This window comes from Micropterus dolomieu, linkage group LG04, assembly GCF_021292245.1.
Source record: "Micropterus dolomieu isolate WLL.071019.BEF.003 ecotype Adirondacks linkage group LG04, ASM2129224v1, whole genome shotgun sequence".
NCBI lineage: Eukaryota > Metazoa > Chordata > Actinopteri > Centrarchiformes > Centrarchidae > Micropterus > Micropterus dolomieu.
The window spans coordinates 22,726,515-22,744,954 of NC_060153.1; the positions used below are offsets into that span (position 1 = coordinate 22,726,515).

The 18,440-nt window shown below is 41.4% G+C and overlaps 3 protein-coding genes across 3 annotated transcripts in view; 1 reads left to right on the forward strand and 2 right to left on the reverse strand.

The window, feature by feature from the left end:
• The window catches only part of LOC123970124 (cartilage acidic protein 1-like), a 4,157-nt gene extending 2,706 nt beyond the window's left edge, over nucleotides 1-1,451 (forward strand). The window contains exons 8-11 of the mRNA XM_046048006.1: nucleotides 81-249; nucleotides 625-770; nucleotides 1,076-1,115; nucleotides 1,240-1,451. Coding sequence (XP_045903962.1) covers nucleotides 81-249; nucleotides 625-770; nucleotides 1,076-1,115; nucleotides 1,240-1,247 — 363 coding nt within the window. The 3' untranslated portion in view covers nucleotides 1,248-1,451. The remainder of the gene's footprint in view (nucleotides 1-80; nucleotides 250-624; nucleotides 771-1,075; nucleotides 1,116-1,239) is intronic.
• A 1,515-nt stretch (nucleotides 1,452-2,966) lies between these two features.
• Nucleotides 2,967-6,862, reverse strand: golga7ba (golgin A7 family, member Ba). The gene is made up of 5 exons (XM_046048008.1): nucleotides 6,709-6,862; nucleotides 5,549-5,674; nucleotides 4,556-4,708; nucleotides 4,355-4,456; nucleotides 2,967-4,244 (listed from the first exon to the last, which is right to left on the reverse strand). The coding sequence occupies exons 1-5, from the start codon at nucleotides 6,718-6,720 to the stop codon at nucleotides 4,161-4,163; spliced, it is 477 nt and encodes a 158-aa protein (XP_045903964.1). The 5' UTR covers nucleotides 6,721-6,862; the 3' UTR covers nucleotides 2,967-4,160.
• Nucleotides 6,863-7,710: 848 nt separating this feature from the next.
• Nucleotides 7,711-18,440, reverse strand: part of zfyve27 (zinc finger, FYVE domain containing 27) — a 14,553-nt gene continuing 3,823 nt past the window's right edge. Inside the window, exons 6-17 of the mRNA XM_046048487.1 lie at nucleotides 18,238-18,266; nucleotides 17,886-18,117; nucleotides 17,690-17,760; nucleotides 17,407-17,593; nucleotides 16,177-16,272; nucleotides 15,257-15,369; nucleotides 15,048-15,166; nucleotides 13,067-13,138; nucleotides 9,967-10,108; nucleotides 9,742-9,788; nucleotides 9,537-9,618; nucleotides 7,711-9,387 (exon numbers count right to left, since the gene is read on the reverse strand). Coding sequence (XP_045904443.1) covers nucleotides 9,317-9,387; nucleotides 9,537-9,618; nucleotides 9,742-9,788; nucleotides 9,967-10,108; nucleotides 13,067-13,138; nucleotides 15,048-15,166; nucleotides 15,257-15,369; nucleotides 16,177-16,272; nucleotides 17,407-17,593; nucleotides 17,690-17,760; nucleotides 17,886-18,117; nucleotides 18,238-18,266 — 1,261 coding nt within the window. The 3' untranslated portion in view covers nucleotides 7,711-9,316. The remainder of the gene's footprint in view (nucleotides 9,388-9,536; nucleotides 9,619-9,741; nucleotides 9,789-9,966; nucleotides 10,109-13,066; nucleotides 13,139-15,047; nucleotides 15,167-15,256; nucleotides 15,370-16,176; nucleotides 16,273-17,406; nucleotides 17,594-17,689; nucleotides 17,761-17,885; nucleotides 18,118-18,237; nucleotides 18,267-18,440) is intronic.

Here is an 18,440-nt window from a genome sequence, read left to right on the forward strand (position 1 = left end):
GGGCGGGGGGGGGGGGGGGGGGTATTTGTACACTTACTAAGCCCTAAAGGTCCTGAACCTAAACTGTGAAACCTGTCCAGGGCTCGTCCAACAACTGGCTGCGGGTCATCCCTCGCACCCAGTTTGGCTCGTTTGCCCGGGGAGCCAAGGTAACAGCCTTCACCAATCAGAGTGGAGCTCACACGCGCATCATTGACGGAGGCTCGGGGTACCTTTGTGAGATGGAGCCTGTCGCACACTTTGGTTTAGGTAATTTCCTTTACACTTTATAATTCATACACACTAAAAGTAAATGGGATAAACTTATATCTTAAGTAAAAGGCAGTATACATTGCCATAATTTATTTATTTTTGTATGTATTTAATCCAATTCACTGTAGGCATGTTTTTCTTAACTGTGGACAGAGCCAGGCTAGCTGTTTCCAACTTTTATGCTAAGCTAAGATAATCACTTCCGTGGCTTGGCTTCATATTTAATGTACAGACATGAGAGCATTTTCAATCACCTCATATAATTCTCAGAAAGAGTGCAAATATTTCCTAAAATCTCTATTCCTTTGACATGTAATATCATGTGTTCCTAACATACACAAAAATTTCCTTATTATTACCTATGACTCCTAGGAAATGATGAGGTGACGGTGCTGGAGGTCTCCTGGCCCGACGGCAGCTCCATCACTCGAACCCTACAGCCTGGTGAATTGAACTCAGTGGTGGAAGTGGCCTATCCCACAGAAGGGCAAACGGTTGTGCTTGCCAATGACACGCAGGTACGCAAAATGGATCCACGGCATGAATTATGAACACGGGTAATGTTTCAGTCGGCCTGTGATAGTGGCCATATAAATTTATCCAACCCACCACATCATTCTCATGGCTTTTTTTGTTCTTCAGTTCAGTTAGAAGCAGTTTTACAACAAAGCATCAACAGAAGACAACCCAAAAGACAGATCATTTAGTAACATTACTGTTGATCGCTGACACAGATGATCATTTATAGTCCACTGTCTGTGAGATCTAAATGAATCAACATATTTGGTTTTATATACCAATGAATTTCTTTCTTTTTGTTCAGTGTGGTAAAGGCTTTACTGTCAAGAATGGCCACTGTGCAGGTAGGCCAATCTCCTTAATTTATAACTTTTTTTTTAAATGAAGTGCCTTTTGAAAGATGAATACGTAAAAATCAAATATTATTTGGTTTCTTTTTAATTTGCTTTAATGTTTATGTTTCTACAGGTCTGTGAGGATAATCACATGGAATGCAATATCAAATTTCTGTGGAAAATGTTACAGAATACATGGTTTTAAAATACTTGTCTTTTTGTCGGGCCTAGTTGTTTTCTTTACTCTATGAGTAGTTTTAGTCTTTTTGTGTTTTTCTTCTAGGTTATGGAAATTATTTTGTATGTGCCATGGCAAACCCTTCTAAATAAACTGCTACAAGTCAATATGGTCACATGGTAATTTCATTGGTAGAAAAAATTCACATCTGTCTTCAGTAGTTTGAGACACTCCCCATTTAGTCCCACGTACAACCTCGTCACTCCACGTACTTTTACTGACCTCAGCAAACGCAAGCTAGTGCCGGCTGCATGTTTGAAGATGCACTGAGTTTTCACTTAAACCAGCAGCCAGCTGAAAATTAACTTGCAAGAACAACTGTGTGGTAGACACAGACCAACTAGAATAATCAGAAAGTACAAAGAAAACATATGGAGTTCCCCGTGTCCCCTGTTTGTGCTCCCCTCTGCCTCTTCTTGTCTTTCGTCCATGTGACTGCCATCTCAATCAGTTTCAATCCTTTGTACTGTGTTGTGATAATCTGATGTCTGCTCTTCTTTGTTTTCTACCATTTTTTTTTCTTGTTCTGCCCTATTCTGTCACTTCTTTCATGCAGCGTTGGCTCCGTTTTACGATGGTGTGCGCTCGACCTCTGTCTCCACGCTTGCAGCCTCCTGTTTTAAGACCGTTTTACTACTATGTGTCATGGTGCTCTCTGCACTGGCAGCTCTCAGGGGCTGGTATTCATGAAGGTAACGATGATGCAGTAAGATGGCTTTTATCCAGCACCACATGCCTTAACCAAGCATTTGCTAAAAGACTTCCTGTGACATGCAGTATCCGTGAGTCAGTTATCAGAATGCATATCCTTGTATCTGGACCTTCCGCAGTCTGGACTTCTCCTGTTTGCTCTGGTGAGCTGGGTGCATGCTGTAGTCCCTACATGTTGTAACTTGAACTGAAAAACTGGGAACGGTATCATGCCATTTGCCCAGCTGAAGGCGCTGCAGTGTCTTATATCCAGTCAAGCGTGCATGCAAACATGAGGGAATTTTCCTGACAAAAGCTTGTCAAAACATTAAAATAAGCATGTTTTTTAAATCTGACATTTAATATCCGATTATTATTATGTACTTTATGCCTTTCCAAAGCAGACATTTTGATTTGTCATAGTGGGAAAAGCACAGGTGTTACTAATAACAAGTGTCAAAAGTCAAAATGTCTTTTGTGAAAAAAGCCCATTCTGCATTAAATAAATATCCCTGTACGTATTTTCCAATGGTGTGGTGTACATTGAGTTTGTCGAAGCTGTTTCACTGATGCCACAGCTGTGAAAGCACGAAGACTGAAACAAAACAGGAAGCTTAATAATGCTAAAAGCATTCTCTGAGTTTGTCACTACGGGCGGCCTCTTAAAGATTATCTGCAGGCATTTGGTCCATTAGTCATATAAAAAAGTTGATTAGTGCAGCTTTGCATTTAGGAGTTCCAGTTGCAGAGCCCTGCTACTGCGCATGGTGAGTTACAAGTTCGCTTTCTGGCTCACCTTAATGGAAAGAGGCCATTATGTTATTTGAAACACCTGTTCTTTTCCTGTTGTGACAGTCAAAATGTCTGCCATAGTAAAAGTGTATTTTGTGGATTTCCAGTTTAACAACAAAGAAAGATGAGCTCTGTGCAGCTGTGATGAAACAGCATTTATTTGACACCAGTCATATGTACCCCATTGCCATGTGTATCAAACAACAAGCAGTACGAAAGTTTGTTCTTGCACAAAATGTCACCAAAATAAAAGACACATTCACATTTGCGAGCCAGTTTTTTTGGCAGTTAACTGTTCTTTGGAAGTTTGTTCAGAAATCGAGGAAGGGGTGGTGTATTTTAAAAACAATGGGTATGATTCAGGAAGACTTTGTGACCCATCCTTTTACTACTGCATTTAATGCACAGTATGTCTTTGCATAATCAAAATTTAGGAAGAGTTTGTCTCACTCATTGAAACCAAGAGATTAGTAGTACTTGTAATGTGTCTGCGTTTGTGTGTCTAACAATTAAAATATAGGCTTCATGTGAGAAATATGGAAGATCTGCTACATAATATACATGGATGGGCTAAATGACATTCATCTGCTACCAGACAGCATGATTTACATCGGAGGTGAAGGAGGAAGAGGTTCTTTGTACACTTTATCTGGGTTCTGGGGGGGGTGAAACCTTGTGATGGTCTATTCAAATACTTGTACATCCTACTTACAACTCAAGATAGAGCTACAGAAAACATTTTTTAAAAGCCAATGTCTGGTGTGCAGGGTTGAGGGTGAGGAGTTCAGTCCAAATTTGGTTGATCCGGGTTCGGCTGTGGCTGATCTGGACCACATGGTGCAACTGTGGTGGCTGAGGTATGAGGTTTGGCGTGGCTCGTTGTGGTCTTCACTCCTCCCTCTACACCTCCTTCCTTCTTCCCTCCCTCCCTCCTTTTCTCACCCATCAGATTACACATAGCTGTGGTCACATCAAAGAAGACAGGAAGGAAGGTGATGGTACGATCACACAAAGCAGTACTAGCAAAATGTTTTGAGACATTGCATCCTCCAGTAACATGACACTTTTTTGATGCATGCACATTGCTTTGCAACAAACTACTAAAGTGTGTTTTAAGCGTTCACTGTGGTGGGGGGAGCTTAAACAATGTTAGCACGTGAAGGCCACGTCAGGAGCAACATGCCTCTCTTTGTTAAAAGCCAGCAAATCCTTTGTGTGAGCGTAGCTTTGGGATGCTTGGGTGAAGCGTTGGAACAGGAGTAGTGTCATTGTCCTTCGTTCTCCTCCAGGGTTGTGAATGATCAGGGGGATCATTAATGTTAGGAGGTACCCAGTCATCGAGCGGTGCTGCCAGACACAGAGCTGCTCCCTGAGCTGGAGCCACTGGACCCCCGGTCTTCATAGATGGAAATCTCTATCTGGGGGGAGAGTAGTTAGGGACGACAACCTCGCTGTGGAGTGTTAATTAAACAGAAAAGATCAATTCTCTTGCCGTGTGCAAGCACCCAAAAACACTAAGTAAGGATACGACGCGCATTCCCCTTTCGATGGGATCGGTGATGAGCAGCCCTCTTGGAGCATAGATCTTCTCATTCTGCTCCTGAATGTACTTCGCTATCTTCTTCAACACCTGGCACACAGACAGAAGAACAACAAGAAATGGGTGAAACCCCACAAACGCTAATCATTGTCCCAGACCTTTCAAATGCATCGAGATCACCGCTCTGACCTTCTCGTAGCGTGTCTCCATGCAGAGGAAGATGAGATATGCTGTAGCGCAAGCCAGGCACCCCTCCAGGTAGGACTGCCCTCCTATCTTTTCTGCCTCTGCGTAGTAGTTATTAAGCGTCTTCACAGTGTCCTCGAACAGTGTCCGCTCAATCTGGAGACGCACGCAGAGTCATGAGTAGCAGGGTTAGGATTGGTCAAGATAATATTTTGGCCTTCATTTGAGAGTGACAGTATAGATACAGACAGGAGACATGGAGAGAGAATGAGAAGGATAACCAGGAACATGTTACATGTATGTGTCTTTACCACTAGGCCACCTGCGCGGTTCTGTTAATGAGGTAATAAATAAAACTAATATTGTTCTGCGTAACGTAACATCAATCCTCTCTACAGTGGTAAAGCAGGTTAAACATTGGAAAACATGCCAATTTGTTTGTCTTTAATAATGAATGAGCAAATATTGAGTCTACTGAGAGTATTCACCAGATGCCTTTTATTTTAAATGTATTCATTTTTAATAGTCTGCTGGCACAACTTGTTTATCTGTATTTTATCACTATGTATTATTCTTGTTTGTTTTATTAATGTATTTATGAAGATAGGAGTTGCTGGGTTGGGGGTAATGACCCAAGAACTGTTTGTGTTCCTGTTGCAATGGAAATCATGACTTATGACTGAATATAAATCAATTAAAGAACTCACACACAATTGCTTTGGATTTAGCAACTTGTATCCCTTCCAACATGGAAGAAACATAAAATAAAACATTTTATAAAAAGAAGAGCCTCCATTACTCTTTTCATCAGCAAATACTTCCCTGTCACACAACTTACTGGTGGCATTAACATAAACAGAAATGAAAGCGTTACAGTAGTTTCTATCGTGTTGCTCTTGAATTCATCATATCATATACCTATTCTATATGTACTAGTACTATGATGGCTACAAATTCACATGCATGTGTGGTTGGAGGCTGCCGGTGTCTCCTCACCCTGCTCTCCAGCTCAGAGGGGAACTTGGTCTGAAACTTGCAGGTGGTCCCTTCGCTGTAGTCTCTCTGGATGAAGACTTTGTTAGCCAGAGATGCACTGTGCCTCAGCTCCTGCAGATTGTGGAACTGAGGGGAATAAATCACACACACAGACAAATATAATGAGGTTTGATACAGTTATGTCTTTAATGGATCCCCAGGGAGAGCTCCATCTCTCTGTGCACCTGTTCACTCCTAATGTGTCCAAACACTGGCTGATCCGGAAGTATAGGATGATAGAGGAGAAGCATACAAGGTGTGATCAATCACTATGTGGCTCGGTGTCTGCATTCATTTCTGCCTTGTCTATTGGAGCAGAGCCCAGCATTGATATACTATCTTTTCCACACACACACTTTTCATTCTGTGGTCTTGCAGGAAAGGGGACAACGTTTCACTACAGCTCACAACAGATCGATCGGGCGGAACAAGATGAGGCACGGTGATAAAGCCCACTCAAACTCTTGTAATTTCTAGTGTTTACGCCGAAAATGTCGATTGCATCAAGGGATGTGTTGGGTAAACGTCAGTTTTGTTCAGTTGCATTTATGAAAGCACAGATGGAGGCAAAAGAGGCTGGAAAGGGAGCGAGGAAGGTCAGGGCGGCGTGGCTTCTGTCCATGGTGCTGAACGCTTTTCCTCCGCGCGTGTGTGCGTGCGTGCGTGCGTGCGTGTGTGTGTGTGTGTGTGTGTGTGGGCACTGTCACCGGATTAACGGGGCGTCTCAACAGACAAAAACAGATCTGCTTTCGCCAAAACAGCTTAACATTGCGGGGAGGACCGCACCGTGATCCGCTGTTTCTGCCCCAGTTTCTGTCCCCATGGAGCAAAGCTGACATTCAAAATGTTTATGTTTTTTATCCCTTTATAACGGCAGAACAGCTTACAGGAGGAAAAAACCTTTGGACGGAGCTGGCATGATAATGTAGGACACTGCCGTCAGTAGTGATTCAAGTGAGCTGCAACTGGATCAGTGTGACACCGTTTAACCGTGTGCAGCCTCACTGCCGTCATTGACAATGTTAACTGCCCCCGCGCTTGTTTCACTTCAACAACAATAAAATTGTGCAGGAAATCGAAAAGTCAGCAGGGTATTTAAACAGATAACGTGCCAGTCTTACCTCTGTCGCCATGTTGCCATCCGCAGCCGTAGGGACGAGTCCCTGCACGCGCTGTAACCGCTTTAGTGGGACACGGGGACGGGTGAAGGAGTTGGGGGTGGGAGAGAGGAGGGGCGGACCAGGGGAGGGGCGAATACACGCATGTTTACATTATAATACATAATAAATTAGTTGAGGGGTAGGAGTACATAACTTTTACTTCTTCCTACTCCTATCCACACATGTAAATAGAGGTGTTGAATTACTAGGAAGTTTATTGTACTATTTTATATTATTTATTTTACACGTTCGAAATAAAGATAGCAATTAATCAATCAATCAAACCTTGCCATTGGCACGTGTTACTAATAACATTAATGATGGCTCCAGTCTATTAACAAGTATCTCAGGACGCCGGAACAGTGGGCCAGCATGCACAAAACCAGGACTCTGAGACCAAAACAGCTAAATGGATTTCATCCGTTAATAAATCATTTACTCCTGTGCTTTTCCTACTGTGAGGTGAACAAATGTTTGTTTTTTTCCTGTGAAAAAGGCCAGCTGTGTGGGAGCAAAGAGGGGCCTTAAACCTGAATTAACTGATTTCTTTCCACTACACAGACCAAATGATGAATCTAAGTCCAATATTAACCAACCCATGAGGGAAACACTGTTGCTCTTTAGCTGCTAAATGCTCCACTATGTTCCACAGATAGTCACTAACTTTGTGTTGTTTTAGTGCAGGTAGTGTACAGTGGGTTTATCAGACATTTTTTTGCTGAAAACAGCTGCAGTAAATAGTATTTAACTGGTCATTTGTTGCTCAAAAACAGTTTCTCAGATTTGCTTGAAACTGAAAAACAAAAAAATTTAGTGGTATTTTATTTTAAACTTTGGTTAAAGTAGTGGTTATTCAGTTGCTTATAAATGTTTTTATTGTGATCTTTGTTTCCATACTACTGAAGCAAAGACTAGCAGAGCCTGTGAGAAATCTCCAACTCAAAAGACCATACCTACCACTTGTGACTTTAAGTTAATCAAACCTTCAGAGTTTATTTCAATAATAGCATAGGTTCATCCATAAAATCAGGGCAATATATACAGAATTAATTATTAAGTCAAATAACTTGCACTTTCTGGACTTTTAAATTAAATATAATAGATATAGTAGTACAGTTTAGAGTAAAACTTGATACATGATTACAATAAAAGCAAACAATTACAATCATCTGTGTCTGGATCTTGATGAAAACTTTACCAACAAGATCCACATCTTGGGTTAAAATGCCTCCACATCAATTCTTTTAAGTCCCCCTTGCAAGAGTGTGAGGCTCTGATGACAATTCCAGCTGGTTGCTCAGTCCATTTAAACAACTTTAAACCAGTTGGGTCGACTTTGATCCAGTTAGAGGAAGTCCACGGGCTCCAGGGACCTCTAGCAGTTTCTTTGACCTGTAGGCTGCTGCTATACTTCAAAAACGCTAATATGACATGTCAACACCAGAAAAATGATTATTACAACCAAAACTGATCCGCAAAACAAATCTGGGATCAAAATGTTCACAAACCTCGTTCACCGCCCTCCAGAACACCGGCAACTTGTCAAAAATGTAATATGATTCACCGCAGGCCATGCACTCTCAGTACTGCCATAGAGTTAACTGCTTGATGGCATGTTATATCTATTCCAGTTATGTCATGTAAGCTCTTTTAGTTGGTGGGAACACCATTTAAAAATGTGCCATTTGCTCTCTGAGCCTGTATACTTACCAACTTGAGGAAAATGTGGTTTGCAGTGGCAGTAGACAAACCTAGTAAAACAAGAAAATTAAAAGCAGTGTCCCCAAAAACTTGGACAAACCCAGAACTAATCACATGACATTGTTGACCAGCTGCAGGTCAAAGTTTATTGGAGCAAACAAAATTTCTGAGTTTAGCTAGCCAGCCTGCGCACACTGTGGCAATAGAAGCTAAATGTAGAGCTTGTTTCGGTTGTATGTTATTTTGTTCATCTGAACAAAGCAAATTCACACTGCCAGCCTTTTGATCACTCCATCGCATTCATCCCCGATCTAAAAACCTATAACTAAATGTATACAGTGCCAGCCGCTAATGCTGAGAGTCCTCTCAGCATTACAGTACTGTTAAACTGCAACATGGGGCTGAAAATGTCATGATTCAAGCGGAATCAACAAAGTAAAAGCAAAACCGTAGACAGGCAGCCTATAATCTTGTTTATATTGCCCGACACAACCAGTCCAATTCTGGCCTCCACCCTGCATACTCTGCACCTCCCTCTGCTCAGCAAACGGAACAGGTCTGTTGATTTTGGTGCCACTGTGCTCTGTAGTTAATCTCATTGATTCAGAAGGTCCAGTTCTTCATTGAGACTTGAAACAGGAAATATTTAACATATTACAGTAGATGTCCCATAAGCAGCATGAGTAGCTAAGGAGGGATATGACTGGTAAAGGTATGGGGGGTTCTTGGAGTTAGATATCTTGACAGACAGAAGTGCCTTAACCTGAAAACCAAGGCAAGTAGGGTTTCAGTAACTTGGACTGGGGCTCAGGTATGAACAGTGAATGATCTCCAGCTGGCCACAGGGAGACAAGACTGACATGCCAGCTCACTGTAACTTGATGAGAGAGGAATTACAGGCAGCACAAACAAATACTGTCTCTCTCTGTGCCTCTGGAGCTGAAGAAGAAACAATAAAAAGAGTATGAGATCGTAAGTCAAAGAGCAGATAAGTGAGAGTAATTTAGTCACTGTCATGTAATTTTTATCAATCTGTCTAACAATAAAAATGCTAGAATGATCCAATTTTGTATTTTTTCCCTTCTCACCTGTTGCCCCCATGCAAGATCTCAGCACCTTGAAAGAACAGCATCGGGAACAGAAGCTGTTGCCACAGTTACTGCAACTCCTCTGTAACATAAAGAGACACTGTGTCGAAGCTTGCGCAAATAAAACAGTAAGACAAAATTAAATATGACGATGGCGTGATGCCTAAATATATCCCCAGTTCTTGTCACAAGTTTTCAGTCTCACCCTTTTCTTCAGCACTGAGAAGACAGCATTGCAGCTAGAACAGTTGCCTTTGGAGAATAAGACAGAGAGATAAATAGTATTATGAAATAAAGTATAGAAAAAAATATCAGATACAATGCATCCGTTCACAGATAAGATATGAGACTAACGTCAGAAAGATTCTCCTTTCATCACTGAGGTATAACAAGACGAAACAAAGCAGTGGATGAGTCAGAGCAGACTGACCTGTGCTGGTGGTGGGGTAGCGTTTACGCAGTTTCTCTGTCAGTTTGGACACTTTGCTGCGTATTGGTTCATTGCGGCTCAAGAGACCATTTTCGGAGATGGTGTCATACTCGGGAGCTCCAAGAGGCCCGTCATCATCCTCCTGAGGGAGAGGGAGGACGAGAGAGGAGGGGCAGTTACATACTGTGTAAGCTACAGTAACCGGAGTTAGTCTTTTGGAGTATGAGAACCTGCCAAGACACAGAGCCAAACTCAGCAGTCGGGCTAAAATGCATTGTGAGGATTTCAGCCAATTATACCAATAGATGTTTGGCAAATAATTCAAGCATGATGATGACAACTACTAGGGAGACAAATGCAATTCCTGCATTTACAGAAACAAAAAGTACAGTATGCATGCTTGTACAGCTGGACTTAATCTATGTGCCAAACATAAGGAAACCAAACCCCTTAAAAAGCTGAGAGCTGCATCATTATATCCACGTAATGCTGACCCTATAAAGATATAATAAGCATTGTTTATACCACTATACTTACCTACATTCATATCTCTATGTATTGACCTGCATTCGTATCTCTATATCTACCAACATGTTTAACATATAAGGGCAGACTAACCCATAAAGATCCGGTTCCTGAATCGACCCAATCCTCTGGTAACCATGTTTAACATCACAACACTATGAACTGTGGGTTATTCCCTCAGGCAAAATGTGCAGAGATGCGGACTTACAGAATGTGTGCTCAAAGGGTTCAAAACTCGAGCCCTCATGCAGTTGACGCTTTGACAGTGGGACAGCACTAAATCCCAGCGGATTTACTGGGAAAACGTCTCAAAATCTGTGAGTCTGTGAGTGTGGAGATTGGGGTTAGGCCATTGTTTAAATTTTCCAACTGGTCCGGTTTGCATTCACAAAGGCAAAACACAAACGGTCCAGAAATTGTATAAAAAAAATAAAAAATAAAAAAAAAGCCACTTGGTGGAAATGTCATTCGATTATTGGTCATACAGTCGGCGGATAAAAAGACAACAAACATCTCCAAATTTCTACCTAGATACAGTACCTCAAGTCATCGTCAGGTTCTGTTCATGTTGGTGTTGGTCTGGAGCGCATATCAGCGGACTTTACGCACGCATACAAATGTCTTGTAAGACACTGGGTAATAAATGATTTACTAAAGCAGGCATTTTGAGGGAGAAGCACTACCATCAGATGGTCTTATCACAGATCACACCATATTTTGTTTGCATTTGCAAAGTGGACCAGTAAAATAAGAGGGCCACAATTGCAAACATCCCAAAATCACAAAGTTGGCCCCTGCAAATAGGTGGTAAATGGTAAATGATACATAATCGATATGTATCTCCTTGAATGAATGAATGACTGCATACATGGCCCTACGCGCTACATACATGAATAGTTTAATATATCAGTAGGTGCTTCCCTTTCATCAAGAATAAATATTACTTATAATTGTTTTATATTTATGTTGTATTAGTTGTTACTGTACTTTTATAGTGTCTTTTCCAATTTTTTGTTCTTGACTGTTACAGTACTTTGTCTTTATTTTTATTTCCTCTTAATATGTTTATTGTATGTAAGTGAAAACCTACTTGGTAATAAAACATATTCTGATCAATATGAAATATTATAAATACCCCCCTCCCCTAAACTAAATAAGGCTGGTGTGGACCTGCCCTAATACTCATCAAAAGGTCTATTCCCCACTCAACAACCTGACATAATCTAATCCACTGAAAGGCACAACTAGACAAGAGGACAAACAAGAAGAAAAAGATATTTCTTGCCAAAGAAAACCATCCAGCCTAAACAAACAGGGCTTTAGGGAACAAGATAACATGTTTCTGCTTCCTGTGTGTTGGACAGCAGATCTACAGCTACACTAAAAAGCCAATATCTGCCAATCAGAAACTCTAAAATATAAATGCTATCATGCAGCAACTCTTTCGCATATCACACATTCTAATTAAATAAAGAAATGCAAAACGCTCATAATATGCTTTCAATCAAAACACACAGACACCACAAAACATTAATGAGTTCATCTTGCAGAAATGGTTTGAGGAAGGAAAAGCTGATCTCACAAATGTAATATGACTCATAAACAATTGTCATGCAGACTAGAAATTAATTAGCACTGCATGATGGGATTATTATTATCACTATCACATAACATGTGCCAAGGGAACAAGCACATGATGATGGATGGATGGGAGGTGCAGGGAAATCCACTTACCACTAAGACCAAAGGCGTTTCCTAATCAGGAAGCAGAACAGCACAGGACAACAACATTACCCACAAACACTGATATTTAGTGTGAGTACACAGGAATATACCCAAAACCATGTTTCAAACGGCAAAAACCATGACAAAAACCAACAACTACACCATGAGGTCCCTGTTCATGTGTCAAGTAGTTCTATATTGCGAGTTAACGGGGTGGCAGTGCACTAGCCTCTTCTAAACAGAGGGGGGCAACACTCACCTGCAGGGACATTGAATGCTCCTGAGTTCAGCAGAGAAAAGACAGGAAGTAACGGGACATACATCATGAGACAAAGGTGTTTCACACAATGTCGGCTAGCACCAACTATTGTCATTCAAATATGTAATGTCATTTATTAAACAGTGGCTTCAGAACATATTCAAACCCTGTCACAAACTTTATTCTGCAATAGATTTAATTTAAATCTGTGAAATCTCTCATTTATATTAGCATTTGAGTCCTTGTTATGGCACTCCACATTTAGCTCAGGCACATTCTGTGTGCTTTAATTATCCTTGAAGTGCCTCTAAACCTTGACTGAAGTCTACCTGTGACAATTAATTGTCACTTTACTTTCCAAAGCACACTGTACTTAAAGGCAAATGTGGTTGAACACCTTTTAACATTTGTTACCTGTCAAAGTGACAGCACACCCTGGCCCTAAAATTGTACCAGGCTGCTGCTTCTTTTTATCCTGGTGTCTTTTATCATCTTTTTCTAAAACTGTCTTTACTTTCAACCATCAAATCTGACATCATTAGAAAGACGTAAAGGTAAAAATATAAGTTAAGCAAGTGAGTACAGATCTACCTCAATGGCATCTTTGAATTCATCATCAGGCTCTGCCTCCTCAGCTTCCTCCACACTGCCAGGAGACAGGTCCTGTCATCAAACACACACAGACACAAATTAATATATAAATACTGGGCTGAAAAGTACCCAATTTAAACTGTGGGATGATATATTCTCGAACCTTGATCACCTTGATTATTTTGATCAGTCAAGATTCACTTTTGCCTTGTCATGGATGGATCGAGAAAACCTGTGCATGGATTTGCATTACTCATACTGGACAAATACATCGAGAGCACGGGATAAACTGGATAAGCAGCTTACAGCCATGGTTGGTTTTATTGTAATTCACAAACACTAAATCCTTCAGTATTCAAACCCCCATGCCAGGAGCGTTGCTAGACATAAAGCTCAACTGGGGCACAAACCCACTCATTCCCCATGTAAATTTTTGATTTTGATTTATTTTTGTTTGAAGAGTATGAAATGTGTTAGTTTGTGCCTCACCAGCCTCCCTTGCATAGCCCCTTAATATTGTCATGTCAGAAAGGGCTTTGACCACCTAATGGAAAATTCTGGTACCACCTAAGAAAAATTCTGCTATGGCGCCGTCCTACCTGACTTGTGAGCCACGTAAACAATTTGCCATTGCTGCACAGTCACACCTGACACTGCATTCCTCTCACTACTGCCTCTCCTTTAAAACAGTCTGTCTATGTAATAAGCCTGAATGGAAACCTCTTCTAGAAAATACCACTGCTGATTTAAATGGACCTCTGCGCACTAACTCAATCCTCCATTAGGGTCTGAGCTGCTTGTATCTGATGCTGCCTGCAGACATCTGGCTGTGCTTTTACTGGCTGAGGCTGCCTGTATTTCACCTGGGTCTGTGTAACCTGCTAAAAACGTCTGGACTGGGTCTGTGCTACTACTGGATTTGGATCAGCTGTGCTTGTACTGGCTTATGATCCAGTATCTACTCTACTGACAAACCTCAGCATAGCCCCTATAAATCATAAATATCAATACTTGCAAGATAATATTGTTATCAGCTGCATCAGGCCCATTCAAACTGGCTCCCCAGGTTTCCTTTAATACATTTTCAAAAGGAAAATACTATTTATACTATGACATGACTATGTCATAGTATGAAAAATGTAGGCTAAATCCATATTTCCCTGTCTGCCCTGCTAATCAAACTTTTAATAGTCAATGTGAATCCACTGCTTTCCATCTTGCATTAGTCCTGAGTTGCTGAATTAAACTTTCACTGAGAGACAGATAATTATTGTCTCATTTTAAAATGATGTGTGCCTATGAGGAGTGCCATTCCATCTGTGTCTGGACTGGTCCCACTAATGTTGCTGCTGGAGGGATATAACGCAATAAGATCCGGCTGCAGACTGTAGCACCGCTCAGCCGGATGCACAAGTTTCATTTCGTGCACGCGCACATGAGCGCTTGTTCACACGTGACGTAGTTGTCTTTTCAGTGCTGCAGTTTATAAATATCATTGCATGTCGGCTGCTCAGCTGGGTTTGCAAGACAGAGAGAGATTCACTGCAGCTACACATGCTGCTCACATCAGACACTTAGAGGAGAGAACACAAGTTTACCTGACTGCTGTTCTAGAAAGTCATTCTCATTGAGCCATTTTCTCTTCTTGTGCCCAGAAGGATAGTTCCTCTTAGTCCTCTCATCAATGTTGTAAACAGTCGCTTTCAACACTGACTCGTTTTTTGCGGCGTTTCATATTGTAACAACGTGCCTTTTCGCATCAACCAGTAGTTTTATTTTGAAAGAGTAACCAGACATTGCAGATGCAGCCAATTGTTGCTACCTTGACCGCGGAGCCCTACACGTCCAAAAACGACACCAAGATGTCTTAACAATTTCACTGGGTCACAGCACATGGATACAGGGGCACGTGCCCCAGTAAAAAGGGTCTAGCGACGCCTATGCCCCATGCACTACTCTCCACAGTGCTCCTTCCTCTCACCTCCAGACTAGTTGGTGTAGGGGTCCTGTCCAACAAGTTGCCCTGTTCCTGCACTTCACATGCCCCCTCTGAGGTCTGGGCCTGACCCATGTAGGACAGCTTTCTGAGGTCCAACAAAACTGCAACCACAGGAGAAACAACACTTCACTTTGGCTCAACTTTCCTAAAGGACAGTTAGTGTTTGCTTCTTCCAAACAGAATGAACTAACCTCTGCAGAAGTCTCTGTTCCACAGGAAGATGACGCTGTTGAGACCGGCGAACACCCAGCCCACAGGAGCGACGTAGAGCAGACACGCCAATATTAACATCCCTGCATAGAACCTGGAGAGAGATATTACAAAAAGAATAAGTTAAGAATAGAAACCACTATACAAGTGATTGATTAGCCAGTACATTCTTATAATGAGTAGCATGGACATTTCAAGTAATATTGACCTCGGATTGAAAAGTTTTCTGTCCAAATAACAAACTACAGAGCATGTGGATATTTATCCAAGTATTTAACTAAAACTAGAATACTCCGTGTCTCTAATGAATTATAATTATACAGACTATGACCTTATTTGGTCATTTAAATGTAATTTACATTTACATTACATTTATTCATTTAGCTGACGCTTTTATCCAAAGCGGCTTACAATTGCTATATATGTCAGAGGTGCCACTAGGGGTTAAGTCTCTTGCTCAGGGACACATTGGTGGATGGGTCACAGTGGGGAATTGAACCCGAGTCTCTCACGCCAAAGGCATGCATGTGTCTTATCCATTGCATCATCACCACATTGCTTACCAGTATTAGTAAGTCAATGTAAATGTGGCTACTGACAACATCAGCACAGCAATAAAGAATAACCGATATGTTGTGAAGTAGTAACTAACAATACCTTGGCTGTGTGTGTGTGTGTGTTTTTCATGTTTTTATATCCCGGTGGGGACTTTAACCTGAAAACACACCAACCAATGTGGACATAAATTTTGGACCCCACGGGTAGAGACTGTTTTGGGGGTTAAGACTTGGTTTTAGGGGTCAGGTTACCAATGGGTTAAGGTTAATAGGGTTAATGTCAATGAGATGTCCCCAAGGGGGTAGTGGTCCAAACACGTGCATGCCTGACTGTGTATGCAGACCTTGACGACTTGGTGTGATTGTCCCAGTATAGGACCTCGTAAATAGCTTCTGCAGACAGGCAGGCAGAGGACAGCATGTCATCCAGCTGCTTCAACCTGGTGAAAACAAGAAAACATGAGCACACCCACAAACACTAAAAGAACAAAGACCATGTTCAAATGTTACGCATACATATGACCTGTGGGTACAAGCCACAGTTTGTAAACCTATTCCAAAAAGGAAGATTTTCATTATCTGTTAGTCTCTTAATACTTTCTAATTAAATCATAAAATATGTATTTATTTGTATATAAATCATTTTATTATGGTAAAAATAAAGAAAACTAGCAATTGTACCTGTGGCGTTTGTGAGCGTTTGTGAGCTGTAGAGCAATGTTTTGATGATAGGGGACCAAAACAAGTTGTGCTGTTTTCATTTTTTAAGACAGCTTTGCACATGTTTAATGAAGTAGGAAATTAATTAAACAACAATACAAAAACAAGCTAAGGCCTCTAGGATATACATTAATATACGTTTAGGTGAGAAAACAGTGAATGTGAAGAAACTCCATAGAGTACCTTAAGAGTAGCATTTGGGAAGCTGTAACCAACACATGTTTACAAAAGTAACTGTGACGTATACAAAGTGGAGTGGTGTGAACTCAACAAATCTTTTCAAGCAGATTTTGTTTCAGGTCTGGCTTCAATGCAGAAACACCCAAAGACAAGTGCACCCGCACAAGCTCTCATTGCCTATCCACACACACACACACACACACACACACACACACACACACACACACACACACACACACACACACACACACACACACACACACACACACACACACACGAGCTGAAATGATCAGTCAATTAATAGAATATTTGATCAACAGAAGATAAATAAGAAACTATTTTGATAATATATTAATTGTTTTAGTACATTTTAAAAGAAAATTACTATTTCATTACCAAGTTCCAGCTTGTCAAATGTGATGAAGTGTTGTTTTTTTTTATTTTTACGTGGTAGTAAAATGTTTTTTTGGCTTTGGACTGTTGGTCGGACAAAACATTACACTTATGGACATCACCGCTTCAGAAAGATTTAACTGGTATTTATTTATTTTTTACTAAGTTCTGACATTTTATAGCCTTAACAATCAATCGAGAAAATAATCAGAAGATTAACTGATAATGAAAATAACCTGCCCTGCAGCACATAACCCCATCCCCTGCAGTGTATGTCTTACAGTTGTTTGACTTCCAGCATGGCCTCCTGTTTGGTGAGATGCACCGTCTGCCGGTCTCTGCGGTACACAGCGTAGTAGCGCCTCCTCTGGAGCTCAGCGTCTGAGGCTCTGCCCCCACACCTGTCCTGCAGGTAACCCAGGGCAGCAGGCGCCGTCAGTGCCACTACACCCACAGTGAACCAGCCCACTGATACCAGAGAAGCAGACATAAAGTTCATCAATTATTCACGAGGCTTTTCAAACATCAAACAAAAGCCGGATCAATATTAATGCCTCATCTTACCTTCATTAACAGTGCAGAAGAAGACATTGAGGAATACACAGACAAGCAGAGAGCACACGGGCATCTTCCATCTGAGGGATGAAAAAAATAGATGACACTGAATACTAAATATGGCTTCCTGCCATTACTACTTAAGGCCAAAAGCACTTACATGACATGATGCTCAAACAGCCCACAAACAAACACACATACGCACCCGAGCAGGAAGCGCGTCAGCTCCACTGCATCTGCAACCGGTTCTATAAGCAGAGCCATTCTCTTATAGGACACAACCATGTTGAAGAGGTCAAAGTTTGGTGTACTCCGCGGGCTCCCCAACTCAGAGGCATCCGGCGACCCGGGGGTCTCTTTAGATAACATGTGTACTAGCTCTCCCCCCTCCCCTGCACCCTGTGAGGGGTCCTGGGACACGCCGTGCGTCGTCATTCCTGTACAGAGTGAAGAAAAGAAAGCAGGCAGGATTCAGAAGGTGAATTATAAGGCGAAAATCTCATCTTGACTTGCTAATGGCAAAGCCCCCTAAAGGTGATAATCTGAAATAATAAGACCTGCCTTAGAAGTGTCAAAATCTACAGTGCTGAAACAGTGCAAAACATTTTCCATTAGGATTTATAAAGCATGTGTTTATCAGTCTGTGTTGTTTACAATGCTGTAGATACACACTGTATTTTACTGACATCTTACTTACATTTTACTTGAGTGTGCAAAATTGAAATAAAGTGGAAAAACCACACCCACCAGCACATACCTG

Coding starts and splice junctions, on each gene's coding strand:
- golga7ba (XM_046048008.1), bottom strand. Junction 4,709..5,548: donor CCTCTGAGCTGGAGAGCAGG/GTGAGGAGACAC, acceptor GTGCGTCTCCAG/ATTGAGCGGACACTGTTCGA. Junction 4,245..4,354: donor TCGAAAGGGGAATGCGCGTC/GTATCCTTACTT, acceptor CTCTCCCCCCAG/ATAGAGATTTCCATCTATGA.